We start from the raw sequence: 16,556 nt of genomic DNA, 5'->3' as shown, positions 1-16,556 counted from the left end.
ATCCAGACAGGAAAAGAAAATATAACTTTTAATATGTGCTTTTGCTATGTTGTGCCTAACAATGGCTAGAAATTTGACCCAGCCTGTTATTGTTAAGCTTGATAATACATCACTTATATTTAAAACAAATGAATGTGAACACAACACTTCATGTTTTAACCCATACATAGTTCAAGAAAGTCTGAAATTTTTTTTTTGCTTCTTGCTGATGATACATAGTTGTGATATTTCTTTGCCTCACTTTTTAACAACATACATGACAAATGTGTGCAAAATCTAAAGCATAATTACTTATATTCAAAATGGAAATATACCCTTTGATATTCTAAGCTTTTTTTTTTTTTCATTAAAGAGATCAATTTGTCTTCAAACAAAATCAAACCCTTTAGAAAAAGGTCTAACATAAATCTGTGGCCTGTGAACTTTCTCCTTCAAAGCAGATTGGCTTTAGGGTGTGATTCCTCTTCAAGTGCAGCAGCTCTTGTGGGTTCCACGAAAGTCAGTGGCCATGTTACAACTTGGGCAAACAAAGTACCTGGCAGAGGCTCCTGACTCTGACATGTAAAGAAAAGTATCTCAACAACAGTATCAGAAACCTAACGGACTATAAAGACCAAAACTTTGTATCCCCTCCCGGCTTTTGAACTGTTTTATAAAACTCTGAACAGGACTGGTAGAGGGGCCCTCTGGGACAACAAGTCCTTCAATAATGGTTTTGTGAAGATTGTTTGACTGTGGAAAAGCATAAGGGAGGAAGGGTAGTCTGTTAGCAGATTCCTGGTATTAAATCTACTTCCTGGTAGCTGTATGGTCTTTGGTGAGTTCCAGCCTCTGACCTGTCCTCAGTTCCATCACTTGCATCATGAGGATGGTCCGAGTGCCTAGAGACCATCTCACAGGGTGGCTGTGATGATTTGGTAACCACATCCAGGTTAAACGCTTGAGAAATACACCATGTGTATAGCAAGTGAGGTACTATGCCATTGCTGCCACTGTTACTGTTATTATCCTCGAGGACACTGAATGGTTGAGAGTTCAGAGCAGGTCAGGCAGAGAGTGGACCCACCAGGCTGGTGAGGAGACCCGACTTGCTCACACAGCTCCCTCGCCAGCTTGCTTTAGCAGCCTGGGTCCTGGCTGTGCGCTCACTCCTACTTCGGTCCTGCTTTAATCCTCATCAACCCCACTTCCAGGTACCGGTTCTTAATCAAATGTCAGATAGCATACCAGGGGCCAGTAACACTGTGGTGCAGCAGCCAGCCCTGGCCCCAGACCTAGGGAAGCCACAGTCTATTGTGACTGCCCTTCCTCAGTTCTGGCTCTGTCTACATGGTCAGCCTGGGCCCAGCTTACATCCTCTGACCTGACTTACTTCCTTACCAAAGCCACACGAAGGAGGAGCAGGGTATTGAGCTGAAATCTGGAAGATCAGAGTTGGCTCTGACCATGGGATCGTCTTCTGTTCTCCAGCAGCTCTCTGCTCCCATTCCCACCAGCCACCGCCACACACTTGGGGTAGAGAAACCACTTACTCTCGCAGGCACTTTCTGCTCCACTGGCACATAGGGCCCAGTGGGTGCCAAATCTCCTACCTGGACAGAGTGAATGTTTTGTAACAAAACCAGAAAGATAGATGATCAATGAGATAGACAAAGGAGTGTGTGACAAGCGGTTTAGTGATCTCAGTTTGCTCTTCATTGGCTTCCCCCACTTCCTTCACCACCCCGGCACATGCATGTACATGCCAGCACATAGACACACATACACATGCACTGTCTCTTCTTTGGCTTTAGGCCTTACACAGAACTAGTTAGAAGCAGCCAACTCTCAATTCCAGTTTACCCTGCCCAGGGACCGCATGCCAGGCCGTCACTCACACATGCCTGCTCTGTTTCCAGATATCGACGAGTGTCGGGAGATCCCAGGGGTCTGTGAAAACGGTGTGTGTATCAACATGGTCGGCAGCTTCCGGTGTGAATGTCCAGTGGGCTTCTTCTATAATGACAAGTTGCTGGTTTGTGAAGGTAAGAGATGTTGCTCTGTATCACATCCAGAAATGAACCAATTTTACAACATTGGAATTTCAGAAAGTCATCAAACTCTAGCTATAGTGAAGGTCACCCTTGGATCAACAGACATTTCACTGCCCAAAAGAAAAAAAAATTCCCTAACTTTACTCCCAGTGGGCAAAGCAGGATGTCCATTCCCCAGCCCTCTCCACTGCCCCCTCCCTCAACACAGAGTGTATTAGATTTCCCAGCTGACATGAAAAAGCCTTGAGGTCCTAGGTGTGTCCAATGGATGGCTATTGTTTTACACAGCTTGAAAGTGAGCACGAGTGGTAGGCAGTCATCTTGAGCTGAATCTCAAAATCAGTGTTCTTTTCCAAGCGGAGCATTTGCTCCTCCCCAGTGAAAACACGGTTAATGCAAATATTTCAAATGCATGAGAGAATTCCAAATGGCAAGAACAGCAAATTCGATTTTATACGAAGAATGTTGGCATGCGTGCAAATGGTCCTTTTTTCATTTTCACATTACCTCCCCTCACCATGTGTATGTACTGTGATTCTGTGCATTCCTCACTGCACTTCATATTTTTCCGACATCTGGGGAAGATAGTGTTCTTTTACATTTTAGTAAAAGGGACGTTGGTGGTTATTAAATATACCATGGGCCCTAGGACAGCTAGAGTCATTTTCTTATTTCATACTTAAACTCAGAGCCTCTAACAGAGTTCTTGTTCATGTTAGAAAGGCTTATTGCTCCTTAGAGCATGTACTATACCACATAGGTCAACATTTTAATGTTAAAAAATCTTTTTCTCCTAAACTAGGGACAACTTAGAGACCACGAGTAAAGTTATAACCCCGAGCACAGGCTTGTTAAATTCTCCTCACCAGGCTTTCTGTTCCTGTGGCCAAGTTGGCAAGCATCCCTTACTCTGCCTGCTGTCTGGGGGGCTGGAAACGGGGTGACAGCTATTCCTAGCCTTCCTAAAGAGATAGTCATTTGGGGGCTTTGGTTCAGGCCCTGGGCTTCTGGAGGCCGTCAAGGATCAGGTGTGGGGAGGAGGCAGGATGTGGAAAAAGAGAAGAGAGCCCATAGCAGATGACCTATGGTGCTAGGGGTAGCTGCCTGCTCATCACCGCTGTCTCCCACCTGCCGTGCATGCCTAAGGATGCCTGTCCGCTTCTGTGGCATCCCCCCTTCTCTTCTCTTCAGAGCTGGTTACTCCACCCAAGTGCCTCTTTGATACGTATCTCTGCTGAAGCAGCAGCCCTTGACCAGAAACCAGAGGCACGGCCACCCGTGACCACCTTGTCAACCTAGACCTTGTTACACCCTTGACATTGAAAACCCGCAGTTGTACCCATGGAAGGCGGCTCGCCGTCAGGGTAGCGTTTGGCTGATACAGAGATTACAAAGTGCTCCAGCTTTTGGTTTCCGTTTCATAGGATATCTATCTTCAGGGTGAATGTTTAATCCAGGGTCAGCTGCTTCCCAGCACACTCCTAGCTCTCAGACTCAGAAAAGGAAGGTTGATTTAGCACATGCCTCGGCCAGACTGCAGTTGGAATGGATTCCAGAAGTGATTCAGGGAGGATCTGTGTGTCTGCTCTCCCCCAGCATGCAAAGGATCAGATGTTAGGCATCTGAGGCATCAGGGAAACGCTTATCTATGACACTGTTTGGCTTCTCCAGCTACAGAGGTTACCCTCTGTGTTTCTGTACACTCTTTATGAAGACCAGGGCAGGCCTGGTGGGCCAGGTGGTGCTGGATCCTGGGCCCATTGTAACCCTTGGTGGGCATACTCTGCTCCTGTATGAGACACGCACCCCATTTTAGACAGATAGGCCCACTGACTGCTCACAGTCCTCAGGTTTTCCCACCAGAGAGCACACACCTCAGAGGCCTAGGTTGGTGTATTTGCCGCCCCCTAGTGGGGACTTTGGCTGAGCCAACTTCTGCATGAAACCCCAGCACTGGTGCTGAGAGCTGACTTTCACCTGCGTTACTGGCTGCTCCCTATACTGGATTTAGAAATGGCAACCCACTCCAGTATTCTTGCCTGGAGAATCCCAGGGACAGAGGAGCCTGTTGGGCTGCTGTCTATGGGTCGCACAGAGTCGGACATGACTGACGTGACTTCGCGGCAGCAGCAGAATGCTTCATAGGAGCAGGGGAAGACAATATGCATTTTACCCCATTGGTATCGCCTGGACTGTGCAGTATATTCTGCAGTGCCCTAATGCTAAACTGAATTAGATGGCTGGTAACATTTTTAAAAGATAGGCAAGCACCTCCCTGAGCATTGGCAAAGCTCTGGAGCACACAATAGCCACTTTATTTTTTTCTTTGATAGTGAGCATTTGGTTATTTTCAGTGGCTTTATGTGTAATCCTTAAGTTTCCTTGATTTGACTGCCATGGGGCAGAAATTTAAGCAGGAGCTTCTACAGCCCTGCAGCTCAAAGCACTGTCTGTGGACCAGTGGGCCAGCATCACTTAGGAGCTTATTGGAAGCACAGACTCTCAAGCCACTCCCCTGACACACTGAGTCAGAATCTGTCTTTCAATAAAATCTTAAGTGATTTAAACGCACATCGAAGTTTAAGATGCTCTGCAGGCCCTACAACAAACAAAAGCAACCTGACTGATTTCCCAAACCCCTGCACTTTGAGCAAATACAGGACTTCCTAGGATATTAGTCTATACCCTTATCAAATCTGGTCCTTGAGGCTGAGATTCACAACTTTTTCTAGAGATTAACATAATTAGAACCTGTAGATGGTAATAAATCCAGTATTTGCATTTATGAAAAATATTTGTAAAGCAGGAAAATTAGAAAAGCTTCCATCTTCCAATGTTTGTTCACTGCTGCTGCTGCTGCTAAGTCACTTCAGTCATGTCCGACTCTATGCGATCCCATAGACGGCAGCCCAGCAGGCTCCCCCGTCCCTGGGATTCTCCAGGCAAGAACACTGGAGTTCTTGGGTTGCCATTTCTTTCTCCAGTGCATGAAAGAACCAATCAAAATAAGAAAATATAAATCTGTGTTGTGTGAGAGGCTTCATTTGCCTTTGTTACCAAGTCCAAGCTCAACCTGCCTGCTGTACAATAGGTCAATAATCAGGAGATGAGGTGTTGAGGCAAGAAATAGCAACTTTGTTTGGAAAGCCTGGCATCAGAGAAGATGGCAGACTAGAGTTTAGAGTACCATCTCATCAGGGTCTGGATGCCAGTTTCTTTTATAGAACAGAGGGAGGGAGGAGGTGAGGAAGTAAAGAAAAAAGGCCATCAGTTCAGTTCAGTTCAGTTCAGTCGCTCAGTCGTGTCCGACTCTTTGCGACCCCATGAATCACAGCACGCCAGGCCTCCCTGTCCATCACCAACTCCTGGAGTTCACTCAAACTCATGTCCATCGAGTCGGTGATGCCATCCAGCCATCTCATTCTCTGTCATCCCCGTCTCCTCCCACCCCCAATCCCTCCTAGCATCAGACTCTTTTTCCAGTGAGTCAACTAGTCGCATGAGGTGGCCAAAGTATTGGAGTTTCAGCTTTAGCGTCAGACCTTCCAACGAACACCCAGGACTGATCTCCTTTAGAATGGACTGGTTGGATCTCCTTGCAGTCCAAGGGACTCTCAAGAGTCTTTTCTAGCACCACAGTTCAAAAGCATCAATTCTTCAGCAATCAGCTTTCTTCACAGTCCAACTCTCACATCCATACATGACCACGGGAAAAACCATAGCCTTGACTAGATGGACCTTTGTTGGCAAAGTAATGTCTCTGCTTTTTAATATGCTATCTAGGTTGGTCATAACTTTCCTTCCAAGGAGTAAGCGTCTTTTAATTTCCTGACTGCAATCAGCATCTGCAGTGATTTTGAAGCCCCAAAAAATAAAGTCTGACACTATTTCCACTGTTTCCCCATCTATTTCCCATCTCCTGGCTTGGCCAGCATTGGGGAGAGGATATGTCAATTTCTTTTTTCCTGAAGTCCTTCACAGGTGGGCAGGATCAGGGTATTTCTCTGTGAACTGAACAAAGGCACTTTAGTTTAACATTCAGGCAGAGGGGCAGGATTCCCCGAGGCAGACCACTATGTCTGCTTGTGGCTATAGACTGATTATAGTAACAAGAGCAAAGAAAACAAAGCTTCACAAAACAGGTCCAATGTAAAGTCAGATTTTGTTCTTACCTCTTGCCTGTTGACACTGGATTCTGCTCTCCTTGTAATTCAGTTCTCTCCTGCTCGTAGACATTGACGAGTGTCAGAACGGCCCAGTGTGCCAGCGAAACGCAGAGTGCATCAACACCGCGGGCAGCTACCGCTGTGATTGCAAGCCCGGCTACCGATTCACCTCCACAGGGCAATGCAATGGTAAGTCCCCACCTGCAGGCGCCTACCCGACGGACCAGCCCCAACCAGCTGCAGATCCCTGGATTTCTTTGGGATGGTTAAGATTCAGACTTCTGTGTTCTAGTAACTAAACTGGGAAACAGGAAAATTGTTGAAATGCTTTAACACTTGGCTTTTCTCCTCTTTAGAGAGGTGATTTTTCCAAATTTGCCCCCCTGCTGCCCTGCTGCAAACACTCACTCCCACAAATGCACACAGACACATATACACACTTCCTGCCTGGTGCTATGTGCTATGGTTAGTCACTTAGTTATGTTCAACTCTTTGCCACCCCACGGACTGTAGCCCCCTAGACTCCTCTGTCCATGGGGATTCTCCAGGTAAGAGTACTAGGCTGGGTTGCCATGCCCTCCTCCAGGGGATCTTCCCAACCCAGGCATTGAACCCAGGTCTCCTGCATTGCAGGCAGATTCTTTACCATCTGAGCCACCAGGGAAGCCCAAGAATACTGAGGTGGGTAGCCTATCCTTTCTCCAGGGGAACTTCCCGACCCAGGAATCAAACCAGGGTCTTCTGCATTGCAGGCAGATTCTTTACCAACTGAACTACCAGGGAAGCCCTCCCTACCTGGTATTCAGGACCAAATACTTTTTTTTTTTCCTTTTACCTACTCCCCCTTGAGTGGGTGAGGTTTTCACCATCCTAGCCACATATAACAACTCTGGACAGCAAAGCTCTCCTGAGCTAGGCTGGGTTAACCTTTACAAACCAAGCAAAAAGAACCAACAGTATTATCTTTTTTCCTTAGCATCTTATAGAACTGAGGGCAGCAAACTGTAACAGCCTTTTATTTACTGTCACCTACAGTAAAATGAGAAACTATTACAGGTTAAATTTTTTTGGTATTCACCTTTGTCAGGGACATGGTAGAAATGAGAAGGATGAGTATGTCACCAGCTTACATTGACAGTGAAGTTATCCCTGGTGGCTCAGCAGTAAAGAACCCGCCTGCCAGTGCAGGAGATACGGGTTTGATCCCTGAGTCAGGAAGATCCCCTGGAGGAGGAAATGGCAACCCACTCCAGCATTCTTGCCTGGGAAATCCCATGGACAGAGGACGCTGGTGGGCTACAATTCATGGGGTCACAAGCAATGGGACACAACTTATCAACTAAACAACAACAGCAAAAGTTATTAAACATCTGATGGTATTTTGTAGCCAGTGGTATCAAAATAAAAACACTGGTGTTTCAACCCAGCAGCAAAGTAACACCTCAGAATGATTTTCATGTGAGTTTTTCGGTAATTATAAACCATTATATATTTAGCAAAGAGGTCAGGAAGAATCTGTTGTTTTGCCTCTAGTCCATTGCACAAGGAGTTTCCTGGATAGTTTATGCATTTGTGAATGAAACAACACCAAGGAACACGGTCAGATTTTCCTTGGATTTCCTTGTGCACCAGTGATTAAGTGGTAGGAAGTACAGTGCTCTCCATAGGGCATTTTGCATTGTTTTATGAGACTTTGGTGGGAAGAGGGTGTAATACCAGAACAAAAACTCACTTTGAGAATCAAGACTTGTTTTCTGGGTTTAAAGGAACATGTGCAAGTGTTTAGCTCTTTGTCAATAGAGCAGTTGTAATCCACGTATTAACAACAACAACAAAAAAACAAAACAGGACGGGAAAAGTGAGGACGTCTCTGATAAAAGTCACAATACCCTCATGAAATTTGGCATTCATACCACTTCCCTGCATTTTGCTCTTAATTTATATTCATTTGGAACTGGGTGAAATAATTCCAATCAAAATAAGCAATTGCTGATAATATGGAATGTGTAATTTCATACCATTTCACGTTAGGCGAGATGTGGGAAGAACTATTGTAAACATCAAGACAAGATATCCAACCAGGGCCTGGCTGGGGCTTACGTCCTATCGAATTTTTTTGTAGAGTACTAACATAAATACACTGGATAAAGCTCATCCAGTGTTAATCAGCAGTAAGCACCGTGAGGGGGTGCTGTTTGTAGCCCAAGCTTTGTTTCCCTCATTCAGTGAAGTTCTTACAAGAAAGGGGATGTACTTGAGTTTGAGTTTTGCAGTTGTTCAGCCTCTAGGGCTGAAGACTTCACTCTGGAAATGTCTTCACTTACGTCCTAATTTTATTTTTTATAATTATCACTTTTTAATCTTTTTTTAAAATCTTTTTGACCACACCATGCAACATGTGGAATCTGTTTCCCAACCAGGGATCAAACCCATGGCCTCTGCAGTGGAAACCAGAGTCTTAACCACTAGACCTCCAGGGAGGGCCCACATCTTACTTATAAAATCTCTTAAAATGTCTTTAAATACTATCCTATATGTGGCCTTTTTCAGATGTATTGTGAAATATTCCTTTCTTCCTGTGTTTAAGATGAAAAGAACTAAAATTTCCTTATCACAGTAAGATTTTTATTTGAACTTGTAAGTACATCATTTCACCAGCTGGCCGTAATACCCATGTTTCTGAGACCCGAGCGAACAGGTAGGTGTCTAAGCCAAGGAAGCTAGTCTGACCTCAGGAGCTGAGTAGTTAGAGCACAGGCAGCCACTCCTGAAATGCCTTGTCCAACTAAAAACATACTCTTCCGAGCCATTTCCTTATGGTTGCCTCTCTCTCTGCTGACTGTGTGGGTGTTTTCCCCCAATACTCTGCTTAAATCTCCTACCTCAACCTCAGAACATTCTTTTCTGGGAATTTAAATCCTGATGCTTATAGAAACCTCGACAAAGTGAATTTCATAATCAAGTTCTCTAGAATTGTAACTTTCTATTTCGCCAACAGAACTGCAAAGTAATCCATGTTTCATTAAAAAAAAAAAAAATCATCATGAAATAGGCAGTGTAGGAAAGAAAATTCCTAATTGAGGATCCCTTCCTAGTAAGATTCTTAATGCTTTCCATTCCCCGTGGGCCCCAGAGATGAGACAGACCTGATCCTTGCATTCGCCCAGACACAGTACCACCTGAGGGTGCCCACTGTCTAGGCTGACTATAATAAGCCCCCGAGACACCATTCCTCAAAATCAACTCTCTTCACTGAGCTTGGTAGTGGAAATCAGTGTCCTCTGCCTATCCCAGGGAGCAGTTTGCTCATTGGAAATTCATTTTTATCCAAGTGTGAATAATCATCATCTGTTCTTGGGCTTCTCTGGAAGCTCAGATGGTTAAGACTCTGCCTACAATGCAGGAGACCTGGGTTCAACCCCTGGGTCAGGAAGATCCCTTGGAGAAGGAAATGGCTACCCACTCCAGTATTCTTGCCTGGAGAATTCCATGGACAGAGGAGCCAGGCAGGCTCCAGTCCCTAGGATTGTAAAGAGTTGGACACAACTAAAGCAACATAGCACACACACATCATCTGTTCACTAGCATTTCTGCAGACTAGCTGTAGCTCCTAAGTTGCTCTACCCTAGTTTCCCCTTTTCACGATACACCTACCCCCCACCTGAGATTTCTAAAGGACATGGTGATTCATCTACTCTGGATGCTTTGTGTACTTGGAAGGAAGTAGTTGTATAAATGGCAGCCTGAGCACATGAAACGGAAGAAGTGTATTCTGTCCTGACGTGGGCACAAGTGTCCTGGGCAGCAAAAGGTACCCATTCCCTGTTTTTATCTTCTCAGTAGCCAGGGTGGGCAAATAGCCAGCTTGAATTATTCAGCTGAGAGCCGGGTGCCAAGCTGCTCTCCAGCGTCTGCACCCACGACAGCATTCTGCCATTTGCTTTCTTTTGTGACAATAGGAAAATCAGTGCTCCTCGAGTTACATTTTCCCTAAACATGGAATCTTGAGAGCTTTAAAAAATTAGAGACATAAGTAGGCATGCAATTATGTCATCTGTGAATTCACGCAACAAGTTTGGCACCTGAGATAATTAGATTTCAGGAGAGCAAGAAGTATTTAACTTAACGATAAATGTAACTTAGAGCCCAGCAAGTGGCAGAAGCAAGATGAGAGGGCTTCCTTTTGAAAAAATATGGATTTAAAAAAAAAAAAGAAAGAAACATCATTAGGATTGTCAGGTGCTGAAAGGAGTCCTATGTAGACAGGAAGGCTTGGTTAAGATGGAACAAAAGGTTATAGGATTGAGACAAAATAATGGGGTGAATCTGGAGCAACGGACCATGCAGGCTGTCCATCATGCACAGCTAGCTTAGCAATGGGATTTGTTTAAATTTCCAGAGGAAGCCATGAAGCTTCCATGATTTGAGACACCAAATTTTGACTAGACAAAACACTTCAATTAATTCCATAGTCTAGGATACTGTGTAGGCAGATAATCAAATGGATTATCTCCCAGCTTGCATTTCTATTCCCCATTCTATATCAAGTTTTCTCATTTTTCAGAAGATTTTTTGGATACTGCCCCTGTTTCTCATTGCCTGTGTATTGTTAATATGCTCTGAATATGCCTAATAAATGAGAGTAAGTTTTAACCAATTTTGAGTCAAAAATAAATACTGAATATAATGTCAGCATCAGTTTTACTGGCTTAGTTTCGAACTAGGATTAATCCTGAGGCCAATACCTAGAAGTAAGTTATTTGATTTGAAAAAGAAAAAATGATTTGATTTGGCCTTCCAAGTTTCCACTTAAGATGCTTTTTATTTACAGATCGCAATGAATGTCAAGAAATCCCCAATATATGCAGCCATGGACAGTGTATTGACACAGTTGGAAGCTTTTATTGTCTTTGCCACACTGGTTTTAAAACAAACGCTGATCAAACCATGTGTTTGGGTGAGTATGTGGCTATCATTTCATTTTTTCATATCCTGTTGAAAAATTCATGTGTATCTGAATATATATAAAAGCTAACACTAATTGTTTTGTCATTTATAAAATACAGAAGCAGCTGTGTAGCATTAATATCCTTTGATATTTAATCTTTGGGAATCTGAACATCATAAACCTCTTTCTTCATATTCATTTGGCTGTCAGTTCAGAAAAACTTTTGATAAAAGGATAAATTGAGAAAGATATTAAGACAAAAAATTACTTTTATTAATGGTAATAGCCTACTGTTCCTTTCTAATATTTATGTGAATTTGCCTCATTGGAACAGAGTGCAGCTCTTGAGTGGTTGAGTATGAGCACTTTTTGAGAAGTGTCTGTATATATATAACTGTTTTATATATATATATATAAAAGGATATAGCAGGTCCTTAAAGGCAAATTTACAGATCATTTTCCTAGGGGAAAAGAGCTCAAGATTTTAAATCTCTTCTTTAGTTTTAGCACTGAATCAGAATGTTGATTTAGACTAAACTTCAAATATGTAATCAATCAATTTCTTTCCTTCCCTCCTTTCTTTTTCTATTTTAAAGCAACATCCATTAGGTCTTTTGGGGATTACATGAACATGAATCAGGAAAAAGAACAGTCAATAACATTTAAAGTGCTTGCCTTTGGATGTAATTAGATTCATCCAGTAGGGAACATTCTTATAAAGTTTTGTCATCTTCAGAGCAGATAACAAGTTTTAAGTTAAAGATTATAATCAGCCCCACTAATCACTGGAGAGAGAGCCCGGTGTATTCATGAAGCCCTGTCCAACTTTCATTCTCCCTCTCCCATCCGAGTTATTTGTAATCCCCACCAAAGAACCTGCCCAACCAAAGAACTTCACTTGCTTGGCTAAAAATGAATCAAGGCAGAAGTTCTTGATTGCTGGAAGGGTGACTCATTTGGATGCAGTCTTCAGACACACACTTTGGAGTCACATTCTGCTTAGCTATAGCATCCTGTTTTAAGATCATAGATAATTCATCTTTACATCCAAAGATTGAAAGCAAAGGAAATCCTAACTCTAAACACTACATTTTACTCACCTGAGGTGTTACCTTCCACTCCTTCCCCATCCCTTTGTCCTGGCCCTCCACATTCTGCCTGTCGATATTGCAAACCGGGAATATCAATGGTTTTTATTTTAATTTCTTATGTCCTCCTTAGTAAAATATACTCCTACTAGAAAGATGATAACTGCTGTCACAAGATGCAAAGACATCATAAACTGCCAAAATAGCTTTACAGGATAGTCAAAGTGAAAAGTTGTAGACCAACCAAAAGACAACTCATACTGCTAGAGAAGAGCCAAACTGAGTGCCATCACATTGAGATAATTTAGAAGAGAGATAAGTCACCATTTTGTGGGAGTGGTCGTGGGTTTTTAGGGGCAGACTGGGAAAAAGAAACAGACGTCTTCCAGGTGAGTTAGAAAGCTAATTTATTTTGTTGCTGATTTTGGGGTAATATCAGGTGACTCACTGCTTTTTGGTAAACTGGAGTGAGAATCTTAAAGGCTGAAGTTTGCCAGAGGTGGCAGCGAATCAAGACCCAGATGCGCACAGAAGTTTCCATTTCCAAGTGAAAATATTTGAGAAAAGTGGCAAGGGTGGAGAATTCTAGAAGTAAATAGAATAAAATAGTTCTTGTCCAGTTCTCATGTCCTTAGCTTGCCTCCTTGCACATGCCAACCAAGGAAAGGATTTTCTCCCAAGGCTTAGAACCTTGCCTTTTGCTAGTTTCTCAAAGGGAGCTGCCACTGCGGGAACTCACACTGACATCAAATCTAGAAGTTCTCAGCCGATGCACAACACTTTGTGAACTCTAAAATGCCTTTTAACCCCAGGTGACCATATTCCCCCTTCTTCTGTTCATAATCATGTTTTTCCTTTGTTCCTTTCCTTTTTCTGTTTCCTTTGTTCCTGCTAGACATAAATGAGTGTGAAAGAGATGCCTGTGGGAATGGCACTTGCCGCAACACGATTGGTTCCTTCAACTGCCGCTGCAATCACGGTTTCATCCTTTCCCACAACAATGACTGCATAGGTATGTGTGCAAAACAGCCAACCACCAGAGGAAGGCAATTTCATGTGTGTCTTTGTAATCAGCATCATCTCCAGCATGCCGGCTATCGTTTTTAATATATACCACTTTAGATGTGACAATTGGTTAAGAGTTATATGCTAATTAAGTAACTAATAGTCAGTAATGTGCTAATTAAGTGTCAAATGCAGTTGGGACATCTATGACTTATTAAAATACTCATTAGCAGCTATAATTTTTATGTCTACTATGCTACAAATTAAATACATTTCAAAGTAAATTCAGTATGTTTTAAAACATATATAAATGATCCTTTGTAAAGAAATTACATAATTCAGGAGCAGTGTGGACCTACTTGTCTAGGCGTTTCACTGTAGCCTCTCTTCAAAGAAGTAAATTATTGAAGCTATAAAATTCTTCCTATAAAATATGCTATACTACTCACAGGCAAGGGTGAGGAACTAAATTTTGTATTGTATAAGAGGCCACTTTTATATACTTCTGATTATAAGAATAGTTAATAATACTCTCAGCTGTATTGTGTATTAGTAATTCAGTTTTAACCTTTAAAAGTGAAACCTAAAGGATGATCAAAGTGAAACTCAGATAAAATCCTAACATAAATTATCAATCGAATTAGAATTATTTCATCTTTAAAGTTTTGATAGGTAAATAAAGCCAGGTCTGTTGTTATAAACTAGATCAGAAAGGAATTTCTTAAGTTTGTCTGAGCCAGCAAAGGCCACTGAAATTCAGAATAAGCATTTTTCCCTTTAAAGGTTTTGGTCATTGATGGGATTATGACATTTTTCTTTGGAATATATCAGAGGATGTTTTTCTTGGCAGATGTTGATGAATGTGCAACTGGAAATGGGAACCTTTGCAGAAACGGCCAGTGTATCAATACAGTGGGGTCCTTCCAGTGTCAGTGCAATGAAGGCTATGAGGTGGCTCCAGATGGGAGAACCTGTGTTGGTGAGTGCTGCTTCAGAAAGGCCCTGAGACCATGCCAGGAATCACGCAATCTGTATCACAATTCTTCCTTCCAAAGCCTGGAGGGAAAAGATCAGAATAGAATTACCCTAATCCTGCCTGTAGGTGTATATGGTATATGTAGCACTCTTCCCCTTTAAGTGTCTGTACTTACAGAAAGTTCAGTTCAGTTCAGTTCAGAAAATAGTTACAATATTACAACATTCAGTGTGGCAGCTGAATTATCCTATAAACAACTGTAATTCCCTTTCTTTTTTTCTTCCACATAGCTTTGTAGTAAGCTCTTCTATAAGCTGCTAGGTGCCTTCAAAACTCTTCATAGCCATTCACTTTTTAAATGCTTACTTTTCTGGAAATATGTAATTTTCTGTAGATCAAATAAAGTATGGCTGTTACTTTGCACTCTTCCAAAAGCTGATAAAGCTGATTTTTATTGAGGTGTTAATTTTTATTCATGGTGGAGTTTTGGGGCTTTAGATTTATGTATTAGATTTGATTCCAGTGTCTTTGAATTTTAATTGCTTGATGGAAATCATGCCAATGGGAAACTCTTTCTTCTTTTTCCCTTTTCTTTGCAGATATCAATGAATGTCTCCTAGATCCCAGAAAATGTGCCCCAGGCACTTGTCAAAACTTGGATGGGTCCTATAGATGTATTTGTCCACCTGGATACAGTCTCCAGAATGACAAGTGTGAAGGTAAGAGTTGGAAATGAGTAGCTGGAAATGAGCAGTATTGGTTACCTCACTGACATTATCAAAGTTTTGAGATGGTGTAATGGTGTCTTCATTTTGCAATACTTTATCAGACAAATCCAAGGGTAGGGTGTGACTTATGGGCTCATAATTAGATGGTGAGACAAGAACATCTAGTTCTCAGGCCAATCTCTGATGAAGCTGTTTTTTTTTTCTGTGTACTTGGGTGGTTGCATGACCCTGACCCTTTTCCAGTGTGTGTTAATGCAGCTTATAAAAAGTCCTGAACTACCTGTTTTTAAGTGCCAGTGGGTTGCAACTAAAAATAGCTTCCTGATTCCAGTTAAAATCTTTAAGTGATCACATTCAAGGCTGGATGAATGTGGCTATGTAATTTGTCATTGTTGTTTTGACTTGTAGAGTGGTAGAAATATGTAACTACAAATAAATTCTCAGCAAATTTTATAGTACTGCATTCCTCAATACATGTATCATTGCATTAAATGAAAGACATTAATTGTCAGAAATTCAAAAATAAATAGGATGAAAAGGACTTTTAAGAAGTCACCTAGTCCATGCTCCCACCTTTAAACAAGTCTGTGTCTGATCCCTAATGAGTAAGAATTGTCCACTTTTAATATCATCAATGAGAAATGTTTATTATATATCTAATTTAAATCTCAGTCAAGGGATAATATTCTAAGTGAAAACATAAAAATTAGACCTAAATACAAATTACTGTGTCCTTTTACTTCTATTAGAGGTCAGCATTATTCCCGCCATGATTAATGCAAAATTACCCCTAAATGAACAGAATGAAAATATATAGAAAAAATGATTTTCAGAATAGTCAATGAATGTGTTTGTTCTAAATCTTTATCCCTACCCTTATGAAGCTGGCACCTACAGTTTGATTTCTACCGTAGGAGAATCATAACAACAAAAACAAGAAGAAAAAGGAAACATCTGAGCATTTTACAAAAGTTGACTTTTAAGAAACGATTGGATGTGGGGGTGGAGGGAGTGTATGGATGGAGTAATTCAGTCATCATCAGCTTTGTTAGTTCACGTTTGTTCAGATTTGTTAGTTAATAAACCACAGGAAGCATGATGCGGTTATAAATGTGACATAACATGAAATGATGAAGAGGCTGGTTTTACATTGTACAGAAAGATAATCACTTTGCACTGCACATTTCTAGAATATCTATTGTGTGGTATTTACAAAACTAAGTCAAGATAACAAAGTTAATTTCATGGGACCTCATGGGAATAAAGCTGTGTAATGCAAATACATTTTGGTGTGGGTAGAACTTGTACAAACCTGAAGATAAAGAGTCCCAAGATACAAGAGATAATCTCTTTTGTTGGAAAAAAAATATTTCCATTAAAATAGCATGGCTGAGACTCAAGACTTACCTCTTTTTCACTACAAATTCCTGCTGAAAGTCAGGGGAAAAGATGGGTAAGCCTTTTGGAAACAGTGGTCATACTTTTTCCATAAGTAGGGTCATCATATACTTGGCTCACCAAATGAAGAGTTTTGACCTGCACTCACTATTTATGAGTGCTGGTCAACAGGCATAAACTAGGACTCTCCCAGGCCAACTAGGACATACTCAAG

General features: G+C 41.8%; 1 protein-coding gene across 1 annotated transcript in view; it reads left to right on the top strand.

The window, feature by feature from the left end:
• FBN1 (fibrillin 1) overlaps window positions 1-16,556 on the top strand; it is a 272,564-nt gene that overhangs the window by 212,252 nt on the left and 43,756 nt on the right. The window contains exons 44-49 of the mRNA XM_055436892.2: window positions 1,899-2,024; window positions 6,266-6,388; window positions 11,031-11,156; window positions 13,131-13,247; window positions 14,091-14,219; window positions 14,816-14,935. Of these exons, the coding sequence (XP_055292867.1) occupies window positions 1,899-2,024; window positions 6,266-6,388; window positions 11,031-11,156; window positions 13,131-13,247; window positions 14,091-14,219; window positions 14,816-14,935 (741 nt within the window). The remainder of the gene's footprint in view (window positions 1-1,898; window positions 2,025-6,265; window positions 6,389-11,030; window positions 11,157-13,130; window positions 13,248-14,090; window positions 14,220-14,815; window positions 14,936-16,556) is intronic.

Source organism: Moschus berezovskii, chromosome 9, assembly GCF_049115385.1.
Source record: "Moschus berezovskii isolate FMDL1 chromosome 9, NW_MosBer_1.0, whole genome shotgun sequence".
NCBI classification, from domain to species: Eukaryota; Metazoa; Chordata; class Mammalia; order Artiodactyla; family Moschidae; genus Moschus; species Moschus berezovskii.
The sequence above is the reverse complement of the archived record's forward strand: the minus strand, read 5'-3'. Positions and strand labels throughout refer to the sequence as shown.